The sequence below is a fragment of the Ceratotherium simum genome, chromosome 34, assembly GCF_057802395.1.
Source record: "Ceratotherium simum simum isolate JZ-2026a chromosome 34, ASM5780239v1, whole genome shotgun sequence".
NCBI classification, from domain to species: Eukaryota; Metazoa; Chordata; class Mammalia; order Perissodactyla; family Rhinocerotidae; genus Ceratotherium; species Ceratotherium simum.
Window position 1 is genome coordinate 532,136 of NC_141933.1, and position 27,203 is coordinate 559,338.

At 54.6% G+C, this 27,203-nt stretch overlaps 1 protein-coding gene across 3 annotated transcripts in view; it reads left to right on the forward strand.

Moving 5' to 3' along the window:
• MOB2 (MOB kinase activator 2) overlaps window positions 1-27,203 on the forward strand; it is an 81,158-nt gene that overhangs the window by 36,814 nt on the left and 17,141 nt on the right. Inside the window, exon 1 of one of the 3 annotated variants that reach the window (XM_087422385.1) lies at window positions 1,396-1,460. The exons of the other annotated variants lie outside the window; for them this stretch is intronic. Coding sequence (XP_087278511.1) covers window positions 1,420-1,460 — 41 coding nt within the window. The 5' untranslated portion in view covers window positions 1,396-1,419. Of the gene's footprint in view, window positions 1-1,395; window positions 1,461-27,203 lie in introns of those variants that run through there. 3 annotated transcript variants of the gene reach the window in all.

Here is a 27,203-nt window from a genome sequence, read left to right on the forward strand (position 1 = left end):
CTGCCCACTCTTGCTCCCCAGGACAGCTGCAGCCACCCTCCTGCCAGAGAGCAAAGACCTCCAGACACTGACAGTGGAGAGGGACATCCCCTGTGTGACCTGACAGGGAGCCAGATGGCCCCCCAGCGAAGCCCCCTGGAAAGCCCATCTGTGCACACGGAGTGGTAGTGAGCTCTTTAGTGCCCACTTTTAAATATAAGTGGACGGCCGGGGATCACCAGGTGCTCTGAGGAATGCCTGCACACGGGAGACAGACCAATGCCAGTAGAAAAGGAGGCGCAGACTCCGAACAGCCGAATGAAACGGCTGTCACGAGTCTCCTCAGAGAACTGAAGACTGTGTAGCCCCCGAACAGTAAGAGCAGACCGCTACAAAGAAGGAACATCCAGAGAGTGAACAAGGAAGCTCGGAAATAAGAAATGCGATAGCAAGTTAGAAACCCAATACAAGGGATAGGAGATGAAATCGGGTGCATTTCCAGCAAGTGGAACAAGAAATCAGGCACGGACACCAGGAATGTGAGGGCGAGGATGTCAGAGTGTCAGCGAGGGGGGTTCTGCAGCCACAAAGGAGTTCCAGAAAGAGCGGGCAGCAAGGAGGCAGTTATTAAAGGAGCCCAGCATTTTTCCAGAACCGCAGGAAGTGAGTTCAGACTGACAGGCTCACCAGGCGCCCCACACAACAAATGTTCCCTGTCCCCACCACGCGGAACGCAGCTGTGGCATTTCAGAACACCAGGGACAAAGGAAGGTTTCTAAAGACTTCCAGAGAAAGGAGCAAAACAAACCAGGAATTCAAACACACATCCCAACCTGGAAACTAAATAACTGTCTTGAAGGTACTGTCAGAAGGCATTTCCAGCAGGGACTTCGCATCAGCCAAACCATCGATCGTGTGAGGGTAGAACAGAAATATTTTCTCATCAGTTCTGAGAAAACATTACTTCCCATGAACCTGCTTTCAGGAAGCTTCTGAGGAGACCCTGTGCCAAAGGGAGAGGAAAGGGGTCTGAGGGTGGGAGGAGAGCCACCCTGCGGACAGCTGGGGAGCAGGTCAGGTCAGAGCTGGTCACCCTGCATGTGGACGCCCCTCTGCAGCCCCAGAACCGGGGCTGAGACGTCCATTTTGGGGTCATCGTCAGGGTTGGTTGGGGTTGTTTCAGAGGAGTTTGGTCCAATCACATGTCCTGTCTGGGACCTGTCCTTATGTTCTTAGTTTTCCTAATTAGTAATTCCTGGCTGCGGTTTTTAGGAAAGCCGCATTAAACCTGGTTCTGTGTGATTAGCACACGTGCCTGTCGTTGGTCGTCTGTGCGGCAGACACGCGTGCCCGGGCTGCTCCAGCAGCATCCTTACGTCCTTCTCACTATACACGTAGTGCTTATTTCTTAAAGGAATGTTTTGGGAAGAGGCATGAACCATGGAGGAAAGCTCACATGTGATCCTGTATTTCATCGTTCGGTAAGTTCTGACAACGTAAGTCATTTTGGTTGGGGGATGCTTGAACCACGTGATTCCCCTGGCGGGAGCAGTTTCGCCCTTGGCCTCGTCGGCCCGCCCTTGTCTCTGTGTGTGATCAGCAGGATTAAGGTCTACTTTACATAAAGTTCTCGAGGGTTGTGTACAGTTCGGTGAGTTTTCACAAAGATGTAGGTTCACGTAAACAGTACAGACAACATCTCCATCCCTTGGAAGGGTTCCCTCCTTGTGCCCTCCCGCAGCCACCCCTCTGCTCTCCAACAGTAGTTCTGCCTGTTCTAGATCGTTCCCTCGGCCTTGCCATCATCTGCCATGCGCGTAGCAGTAGTTCCTTCCTCTTGATTGCGGAGCGTGGTCGGTGGTGTGGCTGCCTCCATGGTGGACGTGCGGGTGTCCAGTCTTCCCCGTGATTGCCACAGTCCTTCGAGCACTAGCAGATAGGTCCCCCTGCAGCACTGTGCTTCTGTGCCCCTCAGGGGGGTGGTTGAGTGTGTGACTGCCAATGTTTTGCTGCGTCTGATTTTTAAAAGTCTTTATTAGGATATAGGTAGTAACTTTTTTTTTCAATTATAAAAGCAAGATAACTGAAGATTTGGAAATTTGGAAAAAATCACCTATTTTTAGCCTTTTCTCTCTAGGCCTTTTTACGTATATCTTTCTCCAAAATTATAATAGTTTTTTTTCTTGTGATAATGGTACGGATGTATTTTTATACGGAAAATTCCAATAATTGACAAAATTATAAAGAAAGTAGAATCCACATCAAATCTCTCCCCCCATGGAGCTGTTCAGGGCATGCACCTTCTAGGTGTCCTGTGTTACGGCCTGCCTGTGTCACCGCGTGCCCAATGTGGACAGACTTCGTATCTGACGAGGACGTGCGTGACTTATTCATCAGGCCCCTGTTGGTGTACCTTGAGGCAGTTTCCAGCATTTTATTTCATTTTTTATTTTTATTGTTTTTTGAGGCAGATTGGCCCTGAGCTAACATCTGTGCCAGTCTTCCTCTATTTTGCATGTGAGTCGCCGCCGCAGCATGGGTGACGCGTGGTGTAGGTCCATGCCTGGCATCTGAACCTGTGAACCTGGGCCGCTGAAGCGGAGCATGCCAAACTTAACCACTAGGCCATGGGGTCGGCCCCTCCGGAATTTTATTTTTAAGCAATGCTTTATTCAGCTTTCTTATTCATAAGTCATTCTGAGTTTGGGTATCTGTGATAAATTCCTGAAAGCAGACTTTCTGGTCAAAGGGTCTTCACGTTGTGTGTTCTGGAACTTTTCGAGAGGCAGCCTGAGGGCGGGGAGTGTGGATGAGCCTCGCCAGCACTGGCTGTCCTCGGCTCTGCTGCTTTCCTTCATCAGAAGAAGAAAAAGATCGTCTTGGCTTCAGGGGGGTTGCTTCTAAGTCAGGGAAATCCATCTTCCCTTCTTAGTGTTATTGACCGTCTGTTGTTTTTTTTTCCCTTGGGGATAGTTTTTTCCTTGCCCTTTGCTTATTTTTAGGGGGAGGGTGGTCACTTTTTCTTACTGATTTGCAAATGTTCTAATTTGTATGTTAGGAATTAATTCATTCGGAAACATGCGTTACCCACTGCTGATGCTGGGCGCTGTTCCCGAGGCTGGGGCGGCAGCAGGAGCTGACAGGCACGTTTCGCGCCCTGAGCCCAAGTAGCTGCAGCAGAGCGGGGGGAGGATGGGGGCGGGCGCTGTGTGAGGTGGAGGGCGGGGTCTCAGGTGACATTTGGGCCGAGGCTTGCAGGAACGAGGCAGGGGTCGGCCCTGAGGCTTTTTGGGGCTGAGGACGAAGCAAGGCAGGGGTTCTGAGGTGGCCGTGTGCTTGCGTCCCCAAGGCCAGGCTGACATGATGGGAGATGGGCGGGGGGGCATCACATGGGGCCTCGAAGACCCTTGAGAGCCCACGAGCCTTCAGAGCAGGATGGGGGCCCTGGGGGACTTTGAACCAAGAGGCAACATGAACACGCCTGGGTTTTAGAAAGAGCCCTCTGAGGACTGCTTCTTGGGGCCATCAGGGCAGCCAGCGAGGGGCCCGGAGGAACTTGCATGTCCAGGAAACACCGGGGTGGGAGGCCAGGCTCCTGTCTGGGACCCTCCGTCCTGGGCGAGCGCTCTACTGAGCATCTCCTCCCCATGGCGGCTTCTCTGGGCCCGAGCACCATCCTCTCCTCTCTCCAGCAGAGGGCCAGCGGCGCCCCCCTCGAGGAATCTAAGGTATGGGGCAGGGTGTCTCACGCTCTGGCTTTCCTTTCACTTTCTGGAACTCCCACATCTGATGCCTCCCTCTGATTTCAAGGAAGACAGCAGCGTTTCCAGTTGGTGGGCACTGTGCCGTGGGGGTGCTTGCCCAACGGTGCCCTTTCACTTTGGCGAGCAGGGTGTCCAGGGGAGGAGGACCCGGGTCCCTTCTCCCAGCATGTCCGGCAGCCTCAGTCTTCTCGTCTGTGACCTGCTGTGTCCCCCATGCACCCTTGCAAAACAGTCAGGGACAGGCGCACCAGGGCCTGATGGCCACGACTCGAGGTGGGTGACACCAGGCCGCGGCCCAGCAGGGGGTCTGCCGCCAGAGCGCTCTCGTGGACGGAGCTCTTTGGTGATTTTGACCGTCACGCCCACGTGAATGCCATGACCCAGGTGTGGCTGGGTTTTGGTGCATGCTTGTGCGTGTGCAGCAGGGAGCTTCGGCCAGCTTGGCACTTCTAACGTGCATGCTTGAAGGGTGCCTTCAAGTCTGTGGTTCTGACAGAGTCACCCTGCACTCTCCCAGACCCATGGTGGGTGGGTAGTGTTCTTGGGGGTGTAATGTAGAGGGCTGTGCAGGGACAGCCTGGGGCCCTGGGCGCAGCCGACTCCCTGGGGGTGACCCAGGGACACTGCTGCGGGCTATAGGGCAGGAAGCTGGCTCCTCAGCCTGGGCCTCTCTCTGGGAGCTTCCCAACCACTCTCCTCCACAGCGCAGTGGCGCTCCACCGTCTCTCTCGCATTCTCTAGTGAAAGGCTCTTTCTTGCTTGGACTTCAGTGTTTTGCCAGAGCACCTAGAGGTGGCCAGGCTGTACAAGGGGGAGGGACAGCACTAGGAGAGGTCTCAGGGCTCCGCCGGACGGGAGCGGCATGGGCTCCGAGCCCTCCTGTGGACTGAGCCCGGACACCGGCTGCCTGGGCTCGGTGCCTGCTGGCCTTGAGGGTCACCTGTCCCCTGCCGTGAGCCCACGTGACCTCACAAGAGGGAGCGCACGCTGGTGCTCTTGTGCCCTTGTTTGTGAGCAGCGCATCTGCTGCTCACCTGGGCCCGCGGTGGGCGAGGAGAGCAGGGGCTCGGCCTCTCCAGCACACGGGCTTTGCGGCGTTAGACAAAGGGGTGTTGTTAGTCAGTGGGTCTCAGCCAGCCTTCCACCGCTGGGCCACCATGCCTGTGCCCAAGGCTGGTGGGCACTTGTCCCGTAGACGCCAGTGCGGGGTCAGCAGGGAAGACTTGCCAGAGGTGGCTGCCACGCGGCCTGGACGCCCTGCCGTCCGAGGTCAGTGGTGGCCGGAGGCCAGGCGGGATGACCAGGCAGGCCCCAGCAGCCACTTTGTTTGAAGTTTGGCTTGACTCCAACTTGAAACAGAACGATTTTGGTGTGGTGGTGCGTTTCTCTGCCTTCTGAGTTGGTGCTAAGAGCCTAGCCCTAGCCTCTGTGTGGGGTGCAGCCTGCCTCCCTCCTCCCGTTCCAGGCGGCTCTTTCTGCTGATCTCAGCCCTGCTCCCCGGGGTGCTGGCGAGTCCATGGTCACCCTGGTGGCTGGGCTCAGGAGGGCACTTGGCCTTCAGCCTGACCCCTGCGTGTCTTTTCGGCCTGCCACCTGGAGGGTCTGCCCTGACCCCCTCGGCCTGGTTGTCCAGGAGTGTTGGGTGAGCGTGCGTGGAATGCAGGGTGAGCCCCGCTGGGTGGTGGGCCCGAGCCCGGCTGTGGTTCTCCTCCAGCCTCTGTGTCTGGCTTCCTGCCTCGCCACAGCAGACCCGGCCCCTCAGATGGGAGTGCCAGGGTGAGCCCTGGGAGGGGGTGAGGCCGTCACTGCTCCCGTTTTCCACGGGGCCAGCGTGTAAAGGGAATGGTGTGCATCGGGCATTTCTCCTCTTGGTGTGCGGTGTGTTGGCAGCTTGCTGGGAGCAGTGTGAGTTCAGGGCTTGCTCCTCCTCCGGGTACTCCCTCTGCTGACCACGGTGTGGGAGGGAACAGGGTGATGCTGGCCCTTGGAGGTGGGAGCTGACTTGCCACCGGAGCCAGCTACAGGGCTGCTGGTGACAAGGCCGCCAAGGGCCCTCTCTGCTCGGGACAGCTGAGCCCTGGCCGAGCTAGAAATAAGGTTTCCTCCCTTCCTTCCACGTGTGCCCATCCCCTTGTCCCCTCGTGCGGCGGTGGGCGTGGTTAAGAGCAAAGGCTGCTTATGTCGGATCTGGGCTTTCTTTCAGTCTATGCCTCAGTCTCCTCCTCTGTAGAATGGGGACGTCAAGGCTTGAGTGAGCAAACACTGGAAAGTAATTGGAGCATATGGTAGGGGGGCTGCCAGTGCTGTGGACGTGCATGCATGCGTTACCTCCAGACTCCTGGACATGGCATCACCCCCAGACGTGGTGACACCCTCGGACATGGTGTTACCCTTGGACCCCCCAGACCCTGGACACAGTGTCACCCCTGGACCCCCAGACATGGCGTCACTGTTGGACCCCCGGAACCCCGGACATAGTGTTACCCTCGGGTCCCCAGGCCCCTGTACATGGCATCACCCTCAGACCCCCGGAGCCCTGGACATGGTGTCACCCTTGGACATGGTATTACCCCCGGACTTCTGGACATGGTGTTACCCCTGGGCTTCTGGACATGGTGTTACTCCTGGACTTCTGGACGTGGTGTTACCCTGGCCTGGGCATTACCCACGACACAGCATCCCCCCTGGGCTTGGCGTCACCCATAGGCATCAGAGGCAACAGGAATGGGGTGGGGGCACTGAGGCCCAGGAGTTGGGGTTCCAGGCAGTCAGTTCCTCTCTCTTGTTGCCCCTTCCGTGTGCACAGGGCTCCGGGCCCAGCGAGCTCTCAGGGAGGGATGTGAAGGCTCTTTCCGCCCGGCTTGGGATGCTCCAGGTTTGGCCTGGTGGCCTGGCCCTTGCTGAGCACAGGCCTGGTCCCTCGCTTGCCGGGGCACCTGTCTAAGTGGACCCGGCCCCGACCCGCAGAAATGGCCTTGGCCTGCTGTGGGAGGCATTGCTCCTTTCTCTTCTGACCCACTGGACAGCGTGAATGGGGGCCTCTGGCTGCAGGAGCCTCTTCCCTGTGCCAGTGGCTCTCACTGCAGAAAACAGCCCAGAGTCAGCCGTCAGCTCACAGCGCAGACCTGCCTTCCTTTCCTGTCTGTCTCCTAAATGCTCTTTCCTCGGGGCCACCTGGTTGCATTCGCATGGCAACTCTAGTTTTGCACTCTGTCTGAGCCAGTGTGGTGACCCCATGTAGGCGGTGACCTCTGGGACATTGGGGAGGCATGGCAGTAATAGAAGTGGCATTCCTCAGGTCACTCCTGGGACACTTCCAGTAATGGGAATAGTGACTTTACTGCAGTGGGAGAATTTTTTTCACGTTCCAGGGGATGAGCCTGTGTTCTGACTGCCTGGGTTTGGGTTGTGGGGCGTCTGGATGTGCCTCCCCACAGGGGTGGTTTCACTGGGCGATGGGGCTGAGGAGCCAGCCCAGGACAGAGGCTGTCTGCCGGCAGGTCCTCTCCGGGCCCTGAGGATGGTTTGTCAGTACGAGTCATGCTGGGCCATGAGACGAGAGCTTCCAGCCCCTAAAACCTTCCCCTCCCTCCTTTCATCTTTGGAAACACAGGCAAAGCTCTCTGTTACTGCGCAGTAGTTCAGTCATACAAAACGGAATTGACAAGTCTGTAACAAACACTCTAACCACCATCCAGTGTAAAAATAAGAAAGATGCAACTCCTCGAGCACGCTTATCTTTCTCGTCTACGTTTTTTGAGTAATTACCTCATTGCAACGTGGTGTGTATAGAGAAAGCACAATTCCAAGAGCACCGGTGTGGGCTTTAGATTAACAGAGCGTGTCACCACCCACGTCACCGGCCGGGAGGGTGGCGGCACACAGAGGCCCTGTGGCCGTCCCTTCCCTCCTGACTTCTGGCCCCACGCGTTGCTTGCCTGCTGGTCCTTATGTGACTGGAGTCATGCAGCTGTGGCCCTTGGGAGTAAGGCCTCCCTCACTCTCTGTCGTGTCTGCAGGATTTGCGGGGGTGTGCCAGGCTCTCTTGTTGGTGTGTGGTGTTCTGTGTGTGTGTGTGCACGTGCATGCCTCTGCTCAGCTTGCGGAAGGTACAGTTGACATTCAACCAAGTCCACCAGCCTCAGGTGTACACTGCCGCGTTTGACGAGTATGTAGCCGATGGCCACCCTGCAGTGACGCAGAGCATCTGACGGCCCCTCACCAGGACCTCGGCCCCTGGCAGCCACGGAGCTGCCTTCTCGCATTACCATTTTGTTCTTGCTGGAGGTCGTGTAAATGGGATCATGGGTGTCGAGCGTTTGGGCTCTGCTGTCTCGCTTGGGCCCGATGCCTTGAGACTCACCCGGGTTGTGTCTGTACCTTGTTCCTTCTCTGGCTGAGAAGCCGTCTCTCTTGAAGAAAAGATGCAGCTTGCTTAGCCATCTCCCCTGTTGGTTTAGGTTATTTCCAGCATGTGAGGATCGTGAGTGTAGCCACTGTGACTGTCACAGTCAGGTCTTCACAGGCCCTCTGTCTTCATCTCGCCTGAGATTTGCGTGGAATTGCTGGATCGGATGGGAAGCGAATGTGTGACTCTGGGAGAGGTTTGCCAGTTTCTCGTGAAGAGCTGTGTCCTCTTCCCTTCCCACCAGCTGCGCTCGGCTTCTCCACGTCCTCATCAGCCTGTCGTCACCATCGTCTGATGGTGGCCGTCCTGCTGTGTGTGGGGTCTGTCCTGCTGTGGTTTCAGCCTGCATGTCCCTGCTGACTGATGGGGAGTGTCTGTTCATGCACTTCCCAGCGTTCCTTTATCTTTCTCAGGGAGACGTCTGTTCAAGTCTCTTACCCGTTTTGTAATCAGGTTGTCTGTCTGTTGTTGGGTTGTGGAGGTCCGTACCTGTTGTGGACATAAGTCTCGTGTCCCTCTGTGATCTGCAGGTGCTCTCCTTGGGTCAGTGGCTCTCTTGCCCTCTTCTCCCTGGTGTCTTCTGAGGTGCAGGCGTCCCGGCTTTGGATGGCGTCCAGCATGTCAGTCTTTCTCTTCTGTGGGCTGCGCTCGTGATGGCTGGCTGCTTCGTATGTGAGGACTGAGGTTTTGGTCCCGCTGTTTCCCAGCAGAACTTCCAGTTTGGCGCGTGCCCCCTTCTGTGCCTGGGGTCAGGGTCAGGCAGGGAGAGGCCTGGTTGGGCGTGAGCCCCGAGTCTCTTTCTCTGTCCTCCGCTGGAGCTGGCTTCAGAGGTGAAGCGGGAGGCCCAGGAGGGGGAGTTCTGACGCCTGCTGCGTCCCTGTGGTCCTGAGACTCAAGGTCCAGCCCTTTCACTGAGTGTGCTTTGGGCTCTATGCATCCATTCTCCAAAACTGCCTCTTTGTGCCCTCTTTGGACCTGGATAGCCAGCGGTAGAAACCTCACAGCTGTCGAGTGGCCACGCTGCCTCCCAGCCAGGAGCCCAGGATTGGAGGGTCTCTCATCTCTGCCCAGACACCAGAGCTCATCCAGTGTTTCAAAAACTTTGTTGCTTCTTGTGCCAGTTTGACACAAAAGCAAGGACAGCAGGCAGACAAGGGCAGAGTGGAGTCAGCACAGTAGTGACCCTGCCCTCAGCTGGGAGACTGTCAGAGCAGGGACAACTGCGAGGTAAAGGGTGGTCCAGGGTGCCGGAGGCACAGCATCAAACTCCATCTGAAAGTCGAGTTAGGAGCTCCAGGGAAGGTGACAATGTGAAGCCACAGCCGAAGAAACCAGTTCACTCAAGAAGTTGGAAAGGACTCGTGTCCCCACTACCTTCCCAGGGTCGTGTGAGTGTCAGGATGCAGCGATAACAGCCAGGCAACGCCCTGTTTTCCTGACATGAGTCCCTGGTGGTGGTGATGGGGCGGCAACAAGTCAGCCCCGTGCCTGCCAGTGCGCCAGGAGCAGGGAGGGGAGGTGTCCTGGGAGCTGATGTGTGAGCAGAACCTGGAAGGACGTGAGAAGGAGTCTGGAGGAAAAGCAGGTGCAGGAGGGCCTGGCCCGAGGTGGGCGTGTGCTCGTGTGCTCTGGTGTGGTCAGGGGCCGGCATGGTTGAGTGGAGTGGGGTCATGGGCCCATGAGGCAAGGGAAGGAGGGTTAGGGAGAAGGGAGCATGAATGCCTGGTGGTTACACACACATACACACACACTGACAGATCCACACACACATCCCCAGACACACTCACTCAGAAACATATACACGCACTCAGATACAGACACACAACTCACACATAGACACACATGCTCATACATATACCCCCACAGATTCACACACTCACAGATCCACACACGTACTCAGACACACACCTCACATACCTACAACTCACACATACTCAGACACACCTACAGATACACACACACACATACTCACACACACACTGCTTTGCAGTGTGCGGCCCCCAGGGGTGTCCATGTGGGGCCGGACAGTCCAGACACTTGTGCGGAGAAAAATTACAAATGAGGGTGGATTAAGTGCCCTCAGTTGGAGGTTGTTCCTATATTTCACACGTGAGCATGGCGCCTGCCCTGGTGCTGTAATTCAGGGGATTGTGTGGATCTTTTCCATCCTTGTTCTCCCGTGGGTGACATGGTGTGAGTGTCGCTTGTGTTATCCTGCAGGGTTGGGAGGATCTTGAGGTCAGACACACAGGGCACGATGCACGCAGTTCTGACGTGGAGATAATTTGTTGCTTGGACTGCGCTCCTGGGGCCAGCCCTGTGCCAGCTGTTTTAGACTGAAAGAAAGAAATCTGTGTCCCCGCCTTCCAGGACCCCACTGAGGTTTGGAACTCTCCAGCTTATCTTTTCAGTATTATCAAGGTTCTTTCTTTTTTTTTTCAAAATCCCCCCGGTGCCAGGTCCCTGACCTGACTATTGCGCCACGCCTGTTTCGTCACTAGTAAGGCAGGCAGAATAGCAGGTCTGTGGGTGCCAGGAGAGGACGTCAAGGCCCTGAGACCCACGTGGTCCGAGTGGGTCTGAGGGGCAGCCCTTAGGGACCGGCTCTTCTCAGAAGGCCGCCTGCTCCCTCCTTGGGGCAGGCCCGGGTCAGTCTGCCCCACTGAGATACTGGCGATTAGCCTTCCCGCTTTACCTGCTCGTGAGCCCCTTTCTGGGCAGCGGTGACTGTGCCCAGCCTCTAGCTACTGGTGGTGGGGTCGGCCTGCTTCAAAGGCCCTGGGGGCTGCAGAACCAGGGTCCAAGGCAGCATGTTTGTTTTCCGAAGGGGCTGGCAAGGTCAGCGCCTCCTTTCCTGCGGGCTCTTTTACACCAGGAAGGAGAGAGAGAGCTGCCTGCCAGAAAGGTCTGGCAAGCAGGTGCCTCCTTCTCGTGGAGCAAGACGACAGCAGTTCATCCTGGATTTCTTCCTGAGAGTGCTTCCCTGGGCCTGAGGGGTCTGCGGACCCTCGTGAGGCCATTGGGTGTCCCAGAGCTGAGCTCTCAGGACTTCCTCCCTCTGGCCTTCGCCAAGGCCCCCGGCCGTGGTCTGGAGGACAGGCCTTGGTGGTGGGCCTGTGGGGCCTCAGCCCGGTGGTGTACAGAATGCACGTGTGTGTGTGTCTGCGCATTGGTATGGGGGCCGGGGTTTTAGTTGCCTGGCAGCAGAGCCCTGATGGACGGCTGGTGGGGGTCTTCCCCTGAGTGGCCACATCGAAAAGGCATTTTTCTGTTCTCTCTCGTTTAATTCCAGCCGGTCTGTGCCCCACCCCCCCGTACATATTTCTTTAGTGCCCACTGTGTACGGGCACGCTCTCAAAGTGAGGAGCGTAGCACTGAAGAAGCAGCACGAACTGGCCCTGTGTGCTGGCGTTTCTTGGGGGCCAGGGAGCCGCTGGTGCAGCTCTCGGCAGCTAAGACTGCCTCGCACAGACTGGCGTGCCCTCCACCCTCTTTGAGGGAAGGAAGGGCTGGAGCCGTGAGCCGGGCGCCCGCACAGCTCTCTCACTTCTCTGTCACTTATACATTTGCAGTTAGCAGTTAATGTTCGTTCTGCTGCGGCCATGCCCGGATCTCCTGTCCCGGGGAAGGCAGCGAGTGTAGACAGATAGCTGGGTGGGGGGTCTACTACAGCGATGTGATGTGTCTGGTGATGCTGGCTTGGTGTGGAAGGAGCACTTGGGGTCCCCCTGTGAGGGGCACTGTGGGGTTGGAGGCCACTGCAGGAGGCAGGAGAGGAGACACACTTCTGCAGGAACGTGGAAGGAGCGCTAGGGAGCTGCCGGGGAGCGAGTGGGGCCACGGGGCACCTGGAGGAGGCAGGAGCAGCGTACAGGTGTGTGTTGGCAGGACACATGGGGTGGGGCTCGCAGGTTAGAGCGGTGGTCGTGGACACGCACCCTGCCCGGGCCCTGTGCCCACTGGCTCTCTCAGCTGGGGGCAGGTCGCACTTCAGATGGACAGCGCACCTTTCCCCGGGGACCCCTTACCTGCTGGGGCCACGGGGGCCATGGCCAGAGCTCCATGGGACGCGCCTGAGAAGCAGGAGCGTAGCCTGGCCCCGGGCAGGTGCCGTGGACCACGAGTGCCCCTCTGCTGCAGCAGCTTCCCCAGGCGTTGATGTGGCCGATTCAAGGGTGTGCTTCCTGTCTAGCGGGCCTGTGTATTTAGTGTTGTCATCACCATTTGTGTGCATGATTGAGCACCTGGGGAGCATCCTGGGGCAGAATGTGTCCCAGAGGTCACTGTGGGGTGATGGGTCACAGCTGGAGGGGTCCACCCTGACCGATATTCCTAGCACCAACGAGGCCGTGATTGGAGCCTGTGGCCCACAGCTGGGAGCTGGCATCCGCCCTGGACATTGTCCTGGAACCACAGGGCACGGGCGTGGGGAGGAATAACTTTGGAGAGGGAAGACAGGTTTTTGTTTGGCTGGTTGGTTGTGGTTCACCTTCTCTCTCCATCTACTTGTACGTTCTCTCTGCTTTAAGAGCTGCTTTCTGGACCTGGTGCTAGTTTAGAATTTCATTCATTCCTGCGTGTATTCATTTAGCAAACATTGATTGCCCCCAACCCCATTCTAGGTGCGGGGAATATAGTGAGCAAAATAAGACCCCTGCCCTTAGAGACCCTCCACCTAATGGGAGAGACATCGGCCTGCCTGAGGAGTGCTGACTTGCTGGGTAGAGGAGGAACACAGGGCGGGGCGGTGGGGGCATTGCGTTCATGATAGGACAATTGGGAGGGCCTCCTTGATAAGCTGGTGTCTGATCTAGAGACCTGCAGGATGCGAGCGACCAGGCCGTGTCCTTGATAAGCTGGTGTCTGATCTAGAGACCTGCAGGATGCGAGCGACTGGGCCGTGTCCTTGATAAGCTGGTGTCTGATCTAGAAACCTGCAGGATGCGAGCGACTGGGCCGTGTGGGTGTCTGAGGAAGCCTGTTCAGCCAGCGCCAAGAGCCAGTGCAGAGGCCGGAGGCAGGCCTGTGTTCCGAGCGCTCCAGGAACAGCAGGAGCTGGGCAGGACTGGAGCGAGGTAAGCTAGAGGAAGGGGTTGGAGATGAGGGCATGGGCAGGGGCCCGAAGGGCAGTCAAGGCCCCCGAGAGGACTTGGGCTTATTCTCTGGGTGATGTGGGGCACAGGGGCTTCTGAGTGGAGGAGGGACGGAATCTGCGTTAAGGATCACGCCCACAGTCAGGTGTAGACTAGGCTGGAGGGGGCAAGGGAGGAGAGAGGGAGACTCATTGAAGCCACTTTGGTCCTGCAGTGAGAGGGACTGGGGCTTGGGCCAGGGTGGACAGGCGAGAAGAGACCGATGTGGATGTGCTCTGTCGATAGGGCCACAAGGCTCTGCTGATGGGTAGATGTGGGTGCAGGAGGGGCGTCGGGAGGACTCGAGGCTTTCCCCTGGGGAACTGGGAGGATGGAGCAGGTGTCTCCTGAATCAGGGAGGACACCAGGAGGGCTGCTCTGGAGGAGCCGCTCTGGAGGGGCTGGCTGAGTTTGAGGTGCCCGTTAGAGTCCTAATGGGGCCAGGTGGGCAGTTGGACAGGGGCTGAGCAAGGGGATGTGATGGAAGTTGTCTTTAAGCCTCTCCTGTGGTGCCCTTGACAGACCAGGACTGCACGTATGTAAATGCTTCAGTTTGGTACGTGTTGACGTGTGTCCACACCCATGAAGCCATCACCAGTCACGGACGTGGACATGTTATTGCCCCAGAAGTGTCCTCATGCCTTTTTGTAACTCTTCTTTCTCACCCCTCGCCACCCTCTGTGCCCCTTTCAGGCAGCCACTGGCATGCTTCTGTCATTACAGGTTAGTGCCATTTTCTGGAGGTTTGTATGAGTGACATCGTGCAGTGTGAGCTCGTTTTCCACACAGCATAGTCACATCGTTGCAAGTGTCGGGAGGCCTTTCCTGTCTGGTGCTGACTAGGATTCCACAGTGACAGGCCTCAGTCTGTCTGTTTACCTGCTGATGGCCACATGGGTTGTTTCCGGATTTTGACCGTTACAGATGAAGCTGCTCTGAACACTGCATGCAGGGCTTGTACACACGTTCCCTCTCTTCTCTTCGGAGTGGATGGCCTGGTCACAGGATATGCGTGTGTTTAACATTTTAAGAAATGGCCAATTTGTGTTCTACTCTGATTGTGCTCTTTTGCATTTGCAACAGCCGCGTGAGGGTGCCATGTCGGCCTCCTTGTCAGCGCTGGGCACGTGCGGGCCCTGGGACTGTAGCAGCTCTCGTGGGTGTGAGCGCTCCCTGTGGTTTCGGGTTGCATTTCTTTGTCACGTGATGATTTCCAGTGGCTCTTCTATGCTGACGTTGCTTCTCTGCAGTGAAGGGTCTCTTCAGACCTTCCGCTGTCTTCTCTTGTCGAGTTGTGAAGGTCAGTAAGTATGCGAGATACAAGTTCTGTGTCACATATGTGTCTTAAAAAGATGTCCCCGGCCTGGGGCTTGTTCTCCAAGCACCCTTTCCAAGGTCTCTTTTCCCCTTTCATTTTGGATAGCTTCTATTGCCATATCTTCAAGTTCACTATCTTTACTTTTGAAGTGTTCAGGCTGCTGTTAATTCTATCTAGGGTTATTTTTCATCTCAGATATTTTAGTTTCTATGTCTAGAAGTTCAATTTGGATCTAAAAAAAAAGTCATCGGTATCTCTATTTAACATGTGCAGTCTTTCCTCCAGCTTCTGGAACAGATGGAAGACAGTTAGAATGACTTTTTAATGCTGTTGTCTTGTAATTCTGTCGTCTGGCCATTTTGGGTTTTTGGATCGGTTGATTTGACTCCTCATGATAGATTGCATTTTCCTCCTTCCTTGAAGGCTTGGTAATTTCTGATTAAATGTAAGACATTGTGAACTTTGCCTTGTTTTGTGCTGGATATTTTTGTATGTCTATGAGTGCTCTTGAGCTTTGTATTTTGCACTCAGTTTGGAAATGACTGATTTCTTTCAGTTCTGGCATTTGTCCTGTTTGGTGGGGTTATGGCGATGTTTCACTTAGGGGTAATTGTTCTCACTACTGACAAGCCTCTCGAGTGCTCCACCTGGTGCCCGTGGGTTGAGTTTTTCCACTCTGGTTGGTGGGGCTGGAGCTCTCCTCAGCCCCATGTGAGCCTCGAGGACTGTCCCTCTGATCCTCCCCAGTGTTTTTCGTCCCTCCCCTCAGTGGTTCCCTTGCACGCACACCTGACCAGTGCTCAGCCGAGGACGTGATGAGCTCCCTCAGCACATCTGTGGAGCTCTCTGTGCAGCTCTCCCGTCTTGGTGCACTGACCCCTGAGCCCCAGTGCGCTGCCCCTGACCTCTGGGTGCTTTGGCGTCCCCAGACCCCCAGCTGAGACGCCTGTCAGGATCCCGCTGGGCTGCCCCCAACTCCCTGCTGTGCAGACTCCCAGGCAGGAGCTGGGCCATCGCCCTCTCCCCTCATTTGTTTCTGCTTCATGGGACCACTGTGCTTTGTTGCCTGACACCCAGTGTCTTGAAAACTGTCACCCATTTTGTCCAGTGTCCTGTTGCTTCAAGTAGGAGGTAAAATCTGGTCCTTGGTACTCCATCTTGACCGGGAGTGGACGTCCCAACTGGAAGTTTTGTTTGGAGAACTTTGTAGTTTAAAAAGTGTGCTTGCTAATGGTCACAGTCATTGTTCCCTGACCGCATGGTTCACGTCACGTCCGTCTCCCCTCATTTGACTGTGAAGTTTAAAGTCGCCATACACTTAGTGCAACTGGGATGTGTAATCGCTTCTGTTTCCCCGAGCTGCGTTGTGCTTTTCTTCTCCTCCATGTGAAGACGACGGCTCCTTGGTAGCAGAGAAAGGCCGCCCTTAGTGCTGGGAGAGCCTGGTTCCATTGCTCCTTCAGGGGCGAGCCCAGTGCCGTGTGTTTAGGGGCGGGATGCACACTGGCGGCTCCTGACTGCAGTCCCACTGCGCTTCTGCCACGTCCCCACTGGCCATCCGGTGATCCAACTGCCTGGAGCTGGCAGGGCAGTCGGGCTTCCCCCCGCCACAGTGCGGGCGCCACCACCAGAGCACCCGCACACGTTGGGACTGTGGTGTCTGCGCCCTCCTAGCTGCACACCTGGAGAGCAGGGCTGGCCCTGGTATTGCCCACGGGGTATCTACAGGGCACTCCCCCACCTTGTCCCGCCTTTGGGGGAATCGAACCACCCGGGACAAGCAGAGGTGGGCCTGGGTGTGAGGAAGCCGAGGACGAGCATCTCGTCGCAACTGGAAGACGGGCGTCTTAAAGATGGGTCCTCCACAGCAGAGCACGCCCTCCCTGTCCAGTAATTCCATGTAATTCCACAGGAGTCACTGCAGTCGTCACTAGTTGTTAGAATTCAGACTTGCATTTAAAAATAGACATGTGCCTTGAAAAGTTCTCATATCCTGTTTTGTTGGGAAAGCCAGCCAAGTCAGCTGTCCGAGCAGGCGTGCTGTGCTGTGAGGATGTCTGAGTTAGCACACTGTCCCCGGCCACAAGCCCCTGTGCCCCTGTGCGCCCGCAGACACCACTGCACAAGCTCCCGCCCTCAGAGCCAGACGCTCTAGTGCGAGAGAAACAGCAGCGGCGTCCGGGTGAAACAGGAGGAAGAGGGATGCCGTCTGTCCCTCCTGATGGGGTCCTGAGGGCCGAGGCTCTCCTCATCAGGCCTGGCCGGAAGCTCTGACAGGAGGGGGTCGGGCACCGGGAATCGCGCTGCCACGGCCAGCTTTTCCAAGGATGCCACTGTGGTCCTGACCTCTCTGAGCTCCAGTTCACCCCGAGCACACACATGCACACACGCATGCACATGTGCACACGACTTCATAAGTCCCAAGGGCTTGTACCTCTGTCAGTCAGTTAGAGGAGACCATCTGTTGTGTGATGTTGTAGTGCTCTCACTGCTCCCCAGTCCTGGTCTCCAGGCTTGGCCGTAAATCCCTGCGCTCAGGTCCCTCTGGCGGTTTCAGGGGAAGGAGGCCCAGAGCACTGGGGGAAAGAGACAAGGGGAGGAGATCGAGTGGGGCTCTCCTGGGCAGCCTGTCTCTGGAGAAACCCTGTGTCTCTGATGGGGTCCTGGCTCGTGTCCTGCTTTCAAAGGAAGAGTGTGGTGAGGGGGAGATGGTGGTGGGCATGCTCTTCAAAGCTGTGTTTTCACTTGACACCAACACAACCAGCATTTCCCTGTTTTCTTTCTTTAACTCTCCAGCAGCCAAATTATTTTGAAGGAAATTCTAGACATTGTATCACTTCATCTGTAAATATTTCTGTGTGTACAAAAAGGGTGGGGATTGGGTCGGCCCCGTGGCTTAGCAGTTAAGTGCGCACGCTCCGCTACTGGCGGCCCGGGTTCGGATCCTGGGTGCGCACCGACGCACTGCTTTTCCCGCCATGCTGAGGCCGCGTCCCACATACAGCAACTAGAAGGCTGTGCAACTATGACATACAACTATCTACTGGGGCTTTGGGGGAAAAAATAAATAAATAAAAAATAAAAAATAAAAGGGTAGGGATTCTTTTCTTTAAATATAAGACATCTCATTATCATACCATAAAACAGCAAATTCTTAACATCAAATTTTCAATCAATGTTCATGTTTCTCTAGTTTCTTTGACTTTTTTCGGTGTTTGGATTCAAGTAAAGTTCTTACATTGGAGTTGGTTGACAGATTTTATAATTCTCTCTTTTAACTTTGTATTTTGAAATAATTATGAACTTCACAAGAAGTTGCAAAACAGTGCAGAGACTCCAGTGTCCCCATCAGCCAGCCCCTGAGTGGTGATATCGCACACACTGGAAGCTGCAGTCAGCCAGACAGCGGCGTTGGCACAGTGCTCTTGACTAGGCTGCAGACCTGATTCTGTGAGTCTCTTAATCCAAAGGCCCTGCCCCTTCTCTCTTATTTTCTTCCTTGGTCATTTCTTGATGAAACCAGGCAGCTTTTCGTGCGGTGTTTCCCAGTGCCTACGTTTTGCTAATTGCATCCTGTGATGAGTTTTGCTCGTTCTTCTGTGTGTCCTGTAAGTTGGTAGCTGTGCCTGGACACTGGCTAGATCAGGTTCTTTTTATCTGGGGGTAAGGCTCCTTGGCGGTGGGGGTGTGTTTCCAGGAGAGGTGTGTGTTTCTGGTGGTTTGCAGCTGCTGTTGGCCACTGCCTAGAGTCGTCAATTCGTTAGGAATTGCACAAAGGTAGCCCTTCATATGTTAGCGGGAATACTTCCACCAGGAAAAGCTTCCCCTCCTCAACTAGTCGGGCACCTCGAAAGGCAGGATGAGTTCTTAATTCTTTCCTGTCTTCGGCTAGCCTTCAGCGTGCGGCTCTGGTTTTCGCCATCCTCCTAGGTGGGCAACGAGGTGTTTTGTGAAACGTAGGATTAGCTGAAGGTTAAACTTTGTCCTTAAATTACCCCATCCCTGGCCAGGGACTGTCTTGAGGCTGGTCCCGGGTCCTGGTGACAAGGACCCCGGTGACCTCAGGCAGTGAGGTGCAGACTTGGAACCCGCCTTCAGGAGCCGCCTGGCTGCTTGCAGGGGAGGTGTGTATGGAGGCCACGTTGGACCTAGGTGCTCTCGGCTTCTGGGCCGGGCATTGTTTCTTGGCCTTGTTGGTGGGCAGAGGTAGGAACGGTGTGAGTACAGAGTCCACCTGAGTTCTTACGGACACTTCAAAGCCAGGGTCATGGCCTCGCTCACCTTCGTCTGCGTTTCCACGCCGTGAAGCCTTTCTCAGCTGTGCCGACCCCTGGCCTGCCGCACCGGCTGCGCCCGGGAGGAGCACAGGAGACCGCCTAAGAACTGTCTGTGCAGTCTGGGTCCTCTGTGTGTGTTCCACTGGGATGTCCTGTCGCTGTGCAGGCTGAGAGCCACTTGAAATGTCTCCCACTGGGTGCACAGGTTTGTTGGTTTCCTTTCCCTTTGGATCTTTAGGAAGAGCCTGTTAAGTTTAATTTTGTTTTATAATGACATAAAGTATTTATTTACACGGCTCCAAAGACAAATTGTAAAGCAAGATGTGTTCAAAGAAGTCTTACTGCTGTTCCTGTTCCTCCCACCTATTTCTTCTCTTTTCCATAAGATACTTAGGGAAAAAGTATATTTTTCCTTCTGTTTTTAAAAAATACACGAAAACGTTTAACAAGGAACAAAAAAACAAACAGCCCGATTCAGCAATGGGCAGAGGACTTGAAGAGGCATTTCTCCAAAGAAGACCTACAGCTGGCCAACAGCGCTTGAAAAGATGCTCGATGTCTCTGGTCGAGAGGGAAATGCACGTCAGCACCACAGTGAGACACCACCTCACGCCCATGGGGATGGCTGCTGTCACGACACAGAAAACAAGTGTTGGTGAGGATGAGAAGAAATTGGACCTTGTGCACTGCTGGCAGGAATGTAAAATGGTGCAGCCGCTGTGGAAAACTGTATGGAGGTTCCTCCAAAAAGGAAACAGAGTTACCATATGATCCAGCAATTCCATTTCTGGGTCTGTCCCCAAAAGAAGTGAAAGTAGGGTCTTGAAGACATATTTGCACAACCGTGTCCACAGCAGAATTATTCACGATAACCAAAAGGTGGGAGCAAGCCATGTGTGCATTGACGGATTAATACATAAGCAAACTCTTGTCCATCCACATAGTGGAATATTACTGAGCCTTAAAAAGGAAGGGATTCTGACGCCTGCTACCACATGGATGAACCTGGAGGATGTCATGCTGTGTGAAGACAGTCACGAAAGGACAAACACTGTGTGATTCCACTTACGTGAGGTCCCCAGAGTCGTCAAATTCGTAGAGACAGAAAGTAGAGTGGTGGGTCCCAGGGGCTGGGGGTGGGGGAGTCAGTATTTAATGGGGACAGAGTTTCTGTTTGGGAAGATGGAAAGTTCTAGAGATGGGTGGTGGTGATGGTTGCACAACAATGTGAATGTGCTTAATGCCCCTGAACTGTACACTTAAAAATGGTTAAAATGATAACCTTAACGCCATGTCTATCTCACCATGATAAAAAACACTTTAGAAATGTTTGTTTTTGGGGCCAGCCTGGTGGCATAGTGGTTAAGTTCATGTGCTCTGCTTTGGTGGCCCGGGGTTCTCGGGTTCAGATCCCAGGTGCAGAACTACACACCACTCATCAAGCCGTGCTATGGCAGTGTCCCACATACAAAATAGAGGAAGACTGGCAACAGATGTTAGCTCAGGGCCAATCTTCCTCACCAAAAAAAAAAAAGAAAGAAAAGAAAAGAAATATTTGTTTTCCTAACAGTTCCCTTTGTAGAGCCTGCAGTGCCATCACCTTTTGGCTGTTGTCTCTTGGTTCCTTCATATGGGCAACGTTAAAACTGGTGGAAACTTCTTCCTGCTCCCCTCCTCTTACACTCCTGATCTGGGTGACATCTCTGTCCGCATCGTTCACCATCAGTTCTCCAGGTAGAATGTGCGTGGTGCTCGCACCGCCCCTCAGCAGGTGCCCTTAGCATCTTGGGTGTGTTGCAGTTGTCGGGGAGCTTGTTCACCAGATCCAGGCTTTACCTCAGAGTTTCCGGGTGGGTGGGCTGGGTGGGCCTGAGCCCTGGCACTCCCGACAGGATCCCAAGTGGTGCTGATGATGCTGGCCTGGGCGCCGCCGGCGAGGCAGCAGTGTGAACTAGGTGAGGCCTCGTGGACACAAAGGGCGTGAGCACCTGGACGCTCCTTGTGGTTGGTCTGCCCTGCGCACCAGCCTTGCTCACCTCCGCATGGTTGACATTTGGGGCAGGATGAGTCTGTGTGGGGCAGTCCTGCTCCCTGCGGGGTGTGGAGCAGCCTCCCTGGCCTCTGCCCACTAGACGCCAGTAGCATGTCTGCAGATGTTACCAAATGTCCCTGGGGCAAAATCGCCCCAGGGAGAACTCCTCTGCGTTGACCGACAGTCTGGAGGGATGTAACGTCTTTGGCTCCCATTTTCTCTCCCTGTGTGTCTTGGATATGCTGCACCACAGCTGTCTTAGTCTGCACGGGCTCCCGTCACAAAACACCACAGTCGGGGTGGCTGAAACAGCAGACGTTTATTCTCACAGTGCAGGAGGCTGGAAGGCAGAGATCAAGGTGCTGGCTAGTTGGGTTCCTCGTGAGGACTTTTCTTGGTTGCAGACAGCCACCTTCTCATTGTGCTCTCACTCCGTGTGGGGAGTGGAGGAGATCTCTTTCTCTTCCTTTTTTTTTTTTTTTTTTTTTAGTGAGGAAGCTTGGCCCTGAGCTAACATCTGTGCCAGTCTCCCTCTGCTTTGTATGTGGGACACCACCACAGCATGCAGCATGGCTTGATGAGTGGTGTGTAGGTGCGCGCCCAGGATCCAACCCGCGAACCCCAGGCTGCCGAACTGGGCTGGCCCTCTTTCTCTTTTAAGGCCACGAATTCCATCTGATGGCCCCACGCTCATGACCTCATCCAGCCCGATGCACCTCCCAAAGGCCCATCTCCAAATGCCATCACTTGGGGGCTAGGGCTTCGGCATAGGAATCTGGGGACCAAAAACATCCAGTCCATGACAGTAACTTTCTCATGTAAAGTGGTATTGTCAAAGTCTGACGAAAACACGGTTTCTCTTCAATGTAAACTAGTCTTTCTATGGAAAGATGTTTCATTGTCATAGTCCAGTGATTTTACCGTGACACCTCAGCGTTGGTGCTTCTGGCTTGATGTGTGCCTTTTCAATATGCAGTTTCAAGTCTTTTTTTTCCTTTAGTTTTATCTGCTACTTCCTCTCAAACGCTTTATCTCTCTCTTCCTTTACAAAACCTTTGTTTTTGTTTAATTGGCATATAATTTACACAATAAAATGCACACATTGTAAGTGTGCAGTGGGGTGAGTCTTGACAAATGTGCAGACCCCTGCGGTCCACACCCGAGACATGGAATCCCCCATCATCGGGGAACATGCCATCAGGTACCCTCGCGGTCGTTCCTCTCTGTTTCCCTGACACCTCCTCTCCCAGGAGGCAGCCACCGTGCAGACTTAGTTCCAGCGAAGATTGACTTGGCCTTTTCTAGAACTCCACGAGTGAAATCGTACTGCACCTGCTATTTTGTTGCTGGCCTTTTTCCCTCTACGTCGTGTCTGTGAGGTTTAGCCGCGGGTTGTGTCTTATTGGTGACTCGGTGCTTTTGATTGCTGAGGAGTATGAGCGTACGCAATTCATCTGTGCTTCTGTCGGCGGGCTTTGGGGTTGTTCCTGGTTCTGGGCTGCTGTGCGCATTCTTGTGTAAGTCTTCTTTTGGACGTGTGTTTCGTTTCTCTGGGTAAATGCTGCATCGTGGACGTCCTGATTCATGGGGCGGGGTGTAGGTGTGACTTTGTCAGAAACTGCCGGCTGTGTTCCGAGGTAGTTGTGCCATTGTCTGCTCTCACCGACACTGGGTGTTCTCAGTCAGCTTGACTCAGCCTGTCTAGTGAGTCTGAGGTGGTGTCTCATTGTGGCTCTGACTTGCGTTTTCCAAATAACCAGTGGTACCGAGCACTTTGTCTTGTGCTTATCCGCCATTTGAATAGCTTCCTCTGTAAAGTGTCTGTCCAAGTCTTGCCCTTTTTAAAAGCTGGGTTGTCTTTTTTATTATTGAAGTATAGGGCTGCTTTATGTAGTCTGGATACAAGTCTTTTGCCAGATGTATTGTTGTGAATATTTTCTCCCAGTCTGTGGCTTGCCTGTGCATTTTTCTTAACAGTATTTTGAATAGAAAGAGTGGCTAAATTTTGATGCAGGGTGTATTAGTCAACCTTTTCTTTACGAGTAGTGCTTCACGTGTCCTAAGAAGTCTTCGCCTGCTTTGAGCTCGGCAGAGGCATCCTCCTCTCTTCTCTTTTAGAAGCACCGTGGTTTTGTTTTCATGCTTCCTTCACTGATCCATCTTGAATTACCTTTGTAACGTAATGTAACATAATATAACGGCGTATGGTTGGGCTGAGTTATTTTTTGTATGGATATTCCGTTTTCCCTGCACTGTTTATGGAAGAGACTTCCCTTGTCCCATAGAATTGATTTAACACTTTCATTGAAGTCCAGTTGACTTTGTAACTGTGGATCTATTTCTGAACTTGATTCTATTTTATTTATGCATCTATTTATATTGTCAGTAACACAATGTCTTGAATACTATAAAGTAAGTCTTGAAATCAGTGAGTCCTCCAACTTGGTTCTTCTTTTGCAGGGTTGATTTAATTATTCTAAGTCCTTTAGCATTTCCATATACATATCAGAGTCATCCTGTCAGTTTCTACAAAAACTCTGTTGGGATTTTGATAGGTTTGTGCTAAATCTATGTTGAATTGGGAAAATGGACATCATAACAATACTGAGTCTTCTAATTTCTGACCATGGTGAATTTCTTCCTTTATTTAGGTCTTTAATTTCTCTCAGCAATGCTTTGTACTTTTCAGTGAGAGATTTTGTACATTTTTAGTTAAATTTGTTGCTAAACTTAAAAAATTCTATCGTAAATAACAATTTTATAAATTGTATTTTCCGTTTGTTGCTAGTATATAGGAATAAAATTAATTTTTGTGTATTGACCTTGTGATGTTGTTAAATTTACTTTTTAGCTCTAGGAGACTTTTTGCAGGTTCCTGGGATTTTGTGTATATACAGCCATGTTATTTCCCAAACAAGACGACATTTTCCTTTCCAGTATTCATGCCTTTTGTTTCTGTTTCTGTCTCCTGGCCCCAGCCAAGGCCATTGTCCAGTACTGACTAGAAGCAGCGAGTGAGCAACCCACGTGTTCCTGCTCTTCAGGAAGGGTGTCCTCAGGAAGGATACCAGGAATTGGCTTTAGAGTCTTCTGTAGGTCCCTTGCTCAGCTGAGTACATTCCCTTCTACTCCTGGTTTGCTGAGAGTATGAATATTTTGCATGTACTGTCTCTACATCTAATTGAGATGATCTTTTCCCCTTTATTCTGTCAATGTGGTGAATTATACTGACTGGTTTTCAGATGTTGCCTAAGCTTGGATTCCTGGGATGAGCTTCTCTCAGTTACCGTCTATTATTCTTTTTATATGTCGCTGGATTGAGTTTTATGTCTGTGGGTTTGTGGAGGATATTGTTCTGTGATTTTCCTTGTCTTGTCACATCCTTGTCTGACTTTGACCTCGTTGAATAGCTGGGTAGTGTTTCCTCCGCTGCTCTTTCCTGAAAGAGAGAGTATGTCTAAGAACGGTGTTGAATCTTCTCCAGTGGAAGGAACCAGAGCTCCTTGAGGAGGTGCTGGTTCTAGGACCAGGGCAGGGAATAGAACAAGACGAGCCTGGAAGCTCCTTCTATGGCTCAGTTATTCCAACTGCCCGGCCAGCTGCGTCCTCCCTTCCCAGGACCTCACGTCCAGGGGCTGTGTGGCCATCCCGTTGGGGTCTGTGCCCCGGACAGGCAGTGGGTGAGTGTGGTGCCTGAGTTCCTGCTGACACCCAGGTGGCCGTGGGGACGCTGTCCTGTGAGGGCAGAAGGGCCTTTATGCCTGGTCTTCACGGGTTGGGGAGCCCTGCTGGTGGTGCCCAGGTGTGCCTGGCAGAGGTTAGCCTTTCCCTGTCACGTGTTGATGTGTCCTCTCTGTGGTCGGAGTTGCCACTGCAGAGTTGGGTTGAGCCTGGGCAGAGGATAAGGTCAGCGGGGCCCTTTGTGTGATGTGGCCTTGAGGGTGGAGAGCAGGGCTAAGGCTGGGGCCTGGGGGAAGCGTGGCGGGGATGCGGGCACAGGGGCCTGGCAGACCCGTGGCCGTGCTCCTGAACCCGTGCTGACAATGAGCTGTCACTGTGGTCAGAACTGAGACACTGAGGCTGAGCAGGACGTCACACGAGACGTTTGATTTTTCAGTACTTTCTGGTCTCCTGTGTGTGGACCAGCTGTGAAGAAGGCCTTGGCCACACAGCTTCTTGTGCCCCCATGGGAGGATGCTCTGGACGTTTTGGTCGGGGTCTGCCATCCTAAGCAGCTAGGGGAGCAGCCTCTGTCCAGTGCCAGCTCAGCATCTGCTCTGGACGCCCCGGAAGCTGGCTGGCCTTGTCCTTCCAGGGCTTTCCGAATGGAGGCATGCCTCAGGCCCGTGTCCACTGTGCAGGTGCCCTGCCAGCCTGTTTGTCCGCTGCCCAGCCAGGGGCACCCCGCCGGCTGGTTCTTGTCTTGGCCGGGCTGGGGGTTAGCTGAGGGGTGCGTGTCACCCCAGGAGACGGGGCAGAGCTGCTGCCTGCACAGAGGAGCTTCCCTGGCCGTGTCAGAGGGCTCTGCAGTGCCCCCCAGGGCCTTGCTGATGTGCCCTTCCTGCAGGCTGGCCCGTGCCCACGGCAGTGGCCTCACCCCACACGGCGCCCGCACGGCGCCACTTTGAAAAGGCGGTTCAGACACTCCCTCACTTCGCCAGACTTGGCCGGCCTTTGCCTGTCAAAGGAGCAGCTGTTTGTTTCTGCCCTGCCGGCCGGCTGGCCAGGGCCCTTCCTTCTCCCCCCGCCTGTCCTCATTGGCTGCTGTTGGCTGGCCCCAGTCAGGGCTGTCCAGGGAGCAAGCAAGGGAGGGCCGTCCGGAGCCCTGGCTCCCACTTTCCCTCCCACCCCTGTGCTGCCCCATCATGCTTGGAGACCACAGCAGTCTGCCCGCAGACCGAGCTCTGCTCAGCCAGCCCCCCAAAACTGGACTCCGCTGCAAAATGGTGCTTCAGGCAGTTGGCAGAGTGCTCAGGTGACCGTGGTGGGGGCGCGGTGGAGGTTGTCTCGCTGTCCCTAGCCCACCCCAGGGTCAGGCTGAGGGAGTGTAGTTGTCTACGTTGGCCGCCCTCCCAGGTAAAGTCGCTGTGGTGGGGTGTGCAGCCGCCTCTGGTGGGCCCGGAGTGGAGATGGGCCCAGGGCAGGGGCAGCTCCGCCTGTGAGCCACAGGCCCTGGAGCCAGCTTTGGTCAGGTACTTTGTTTGGAGGGAGTTTTCCCTGAAGGCCTGCACTTCCTGCCCTGGTGCTCCGGGGAGGGAGCTCGCCCCTTGAGGGGGTGTGGCCCGGGAGAACACAGCCCACCCGTGACCGTCTCTCTTTCTGGCTAACGTGTCTTGTGAGCACAGCAGTCCTGCCTCGTGCCCTCCTGAGCCCCCTGGACAGGCCCTTCACCTCCGGCAGGGTGTGTGGCCTCTTGTCCCAGGTGGGATGACTGGAGCCTGTCCTGGAGTTGCTGTGGGCCCCGGCCATCTAGCTGCCTGCTATTGGGGGTGCTTCCAGAGGAGCCAGTTCTGATGATGTCCCAGCTCTTCTTCCTGACCTGCTACAGCAGAGCCTCCAGTGTCCCGCACGGGCTCAGAGACTCATTCCAGCGCCTTTTCTGCCTCAGAGCAGAAGCGTCTGCTTCAGACGTGCGGGAGAGCGTGTGCGTGTGCGTGGGGTGCTGGGGGCAGGGCACGCTCACAGCTACGGAGGCAGGCTCCCTGGCCCCACAGAGAGGGACTTCCTGGGGGCCGCAGCTCAGCCCAGCAGTGAGGGGAGGGCAGCCGGCAGGAGTGAGGAGCACTACCTCCATCCCCCAGAAGGTGTCACGGCCTAGACTCAGTCAGGCTTCCTTCAGTGTGATAATCTGTGTTTGTCTGTCGCTTCAATGGGTCGTGCTTTTTAAAGTGAAAGTGAGTATCTCCTGCTTTTCCAGTCCTATCTTTAATTATAACCGCACTAACGGCTCTTGGTGAGGGTCTGAGGTGAGGGCCAGGCCTGACCGGTGGTGGTCTTCCTGGAGTGACCGCTGGGTTCTAGAACCTCCATCTGTCTCTGGGCATCTCTGGTTTCCACCTTCCTCTTCCGTAGGGTCCTCCCCCACAGCAGGTCTCCTGCGAGCCCCACGGGAAGGACTCAGACGAGTTCCTGTGGAAACCAGGGCTCCGCCCCAGGGCCTGCCAGAGCCGTCCTGTGATGTGACGTGATGTGACGGGGAGGCTTGTTGGCGGAACTCTCCTCCAGGTGTTGGTTCAAATCAGGCACAGTGACCATCGTCGACAGTGTGTGGGGCCGTGTGTGTGCATGTGAGT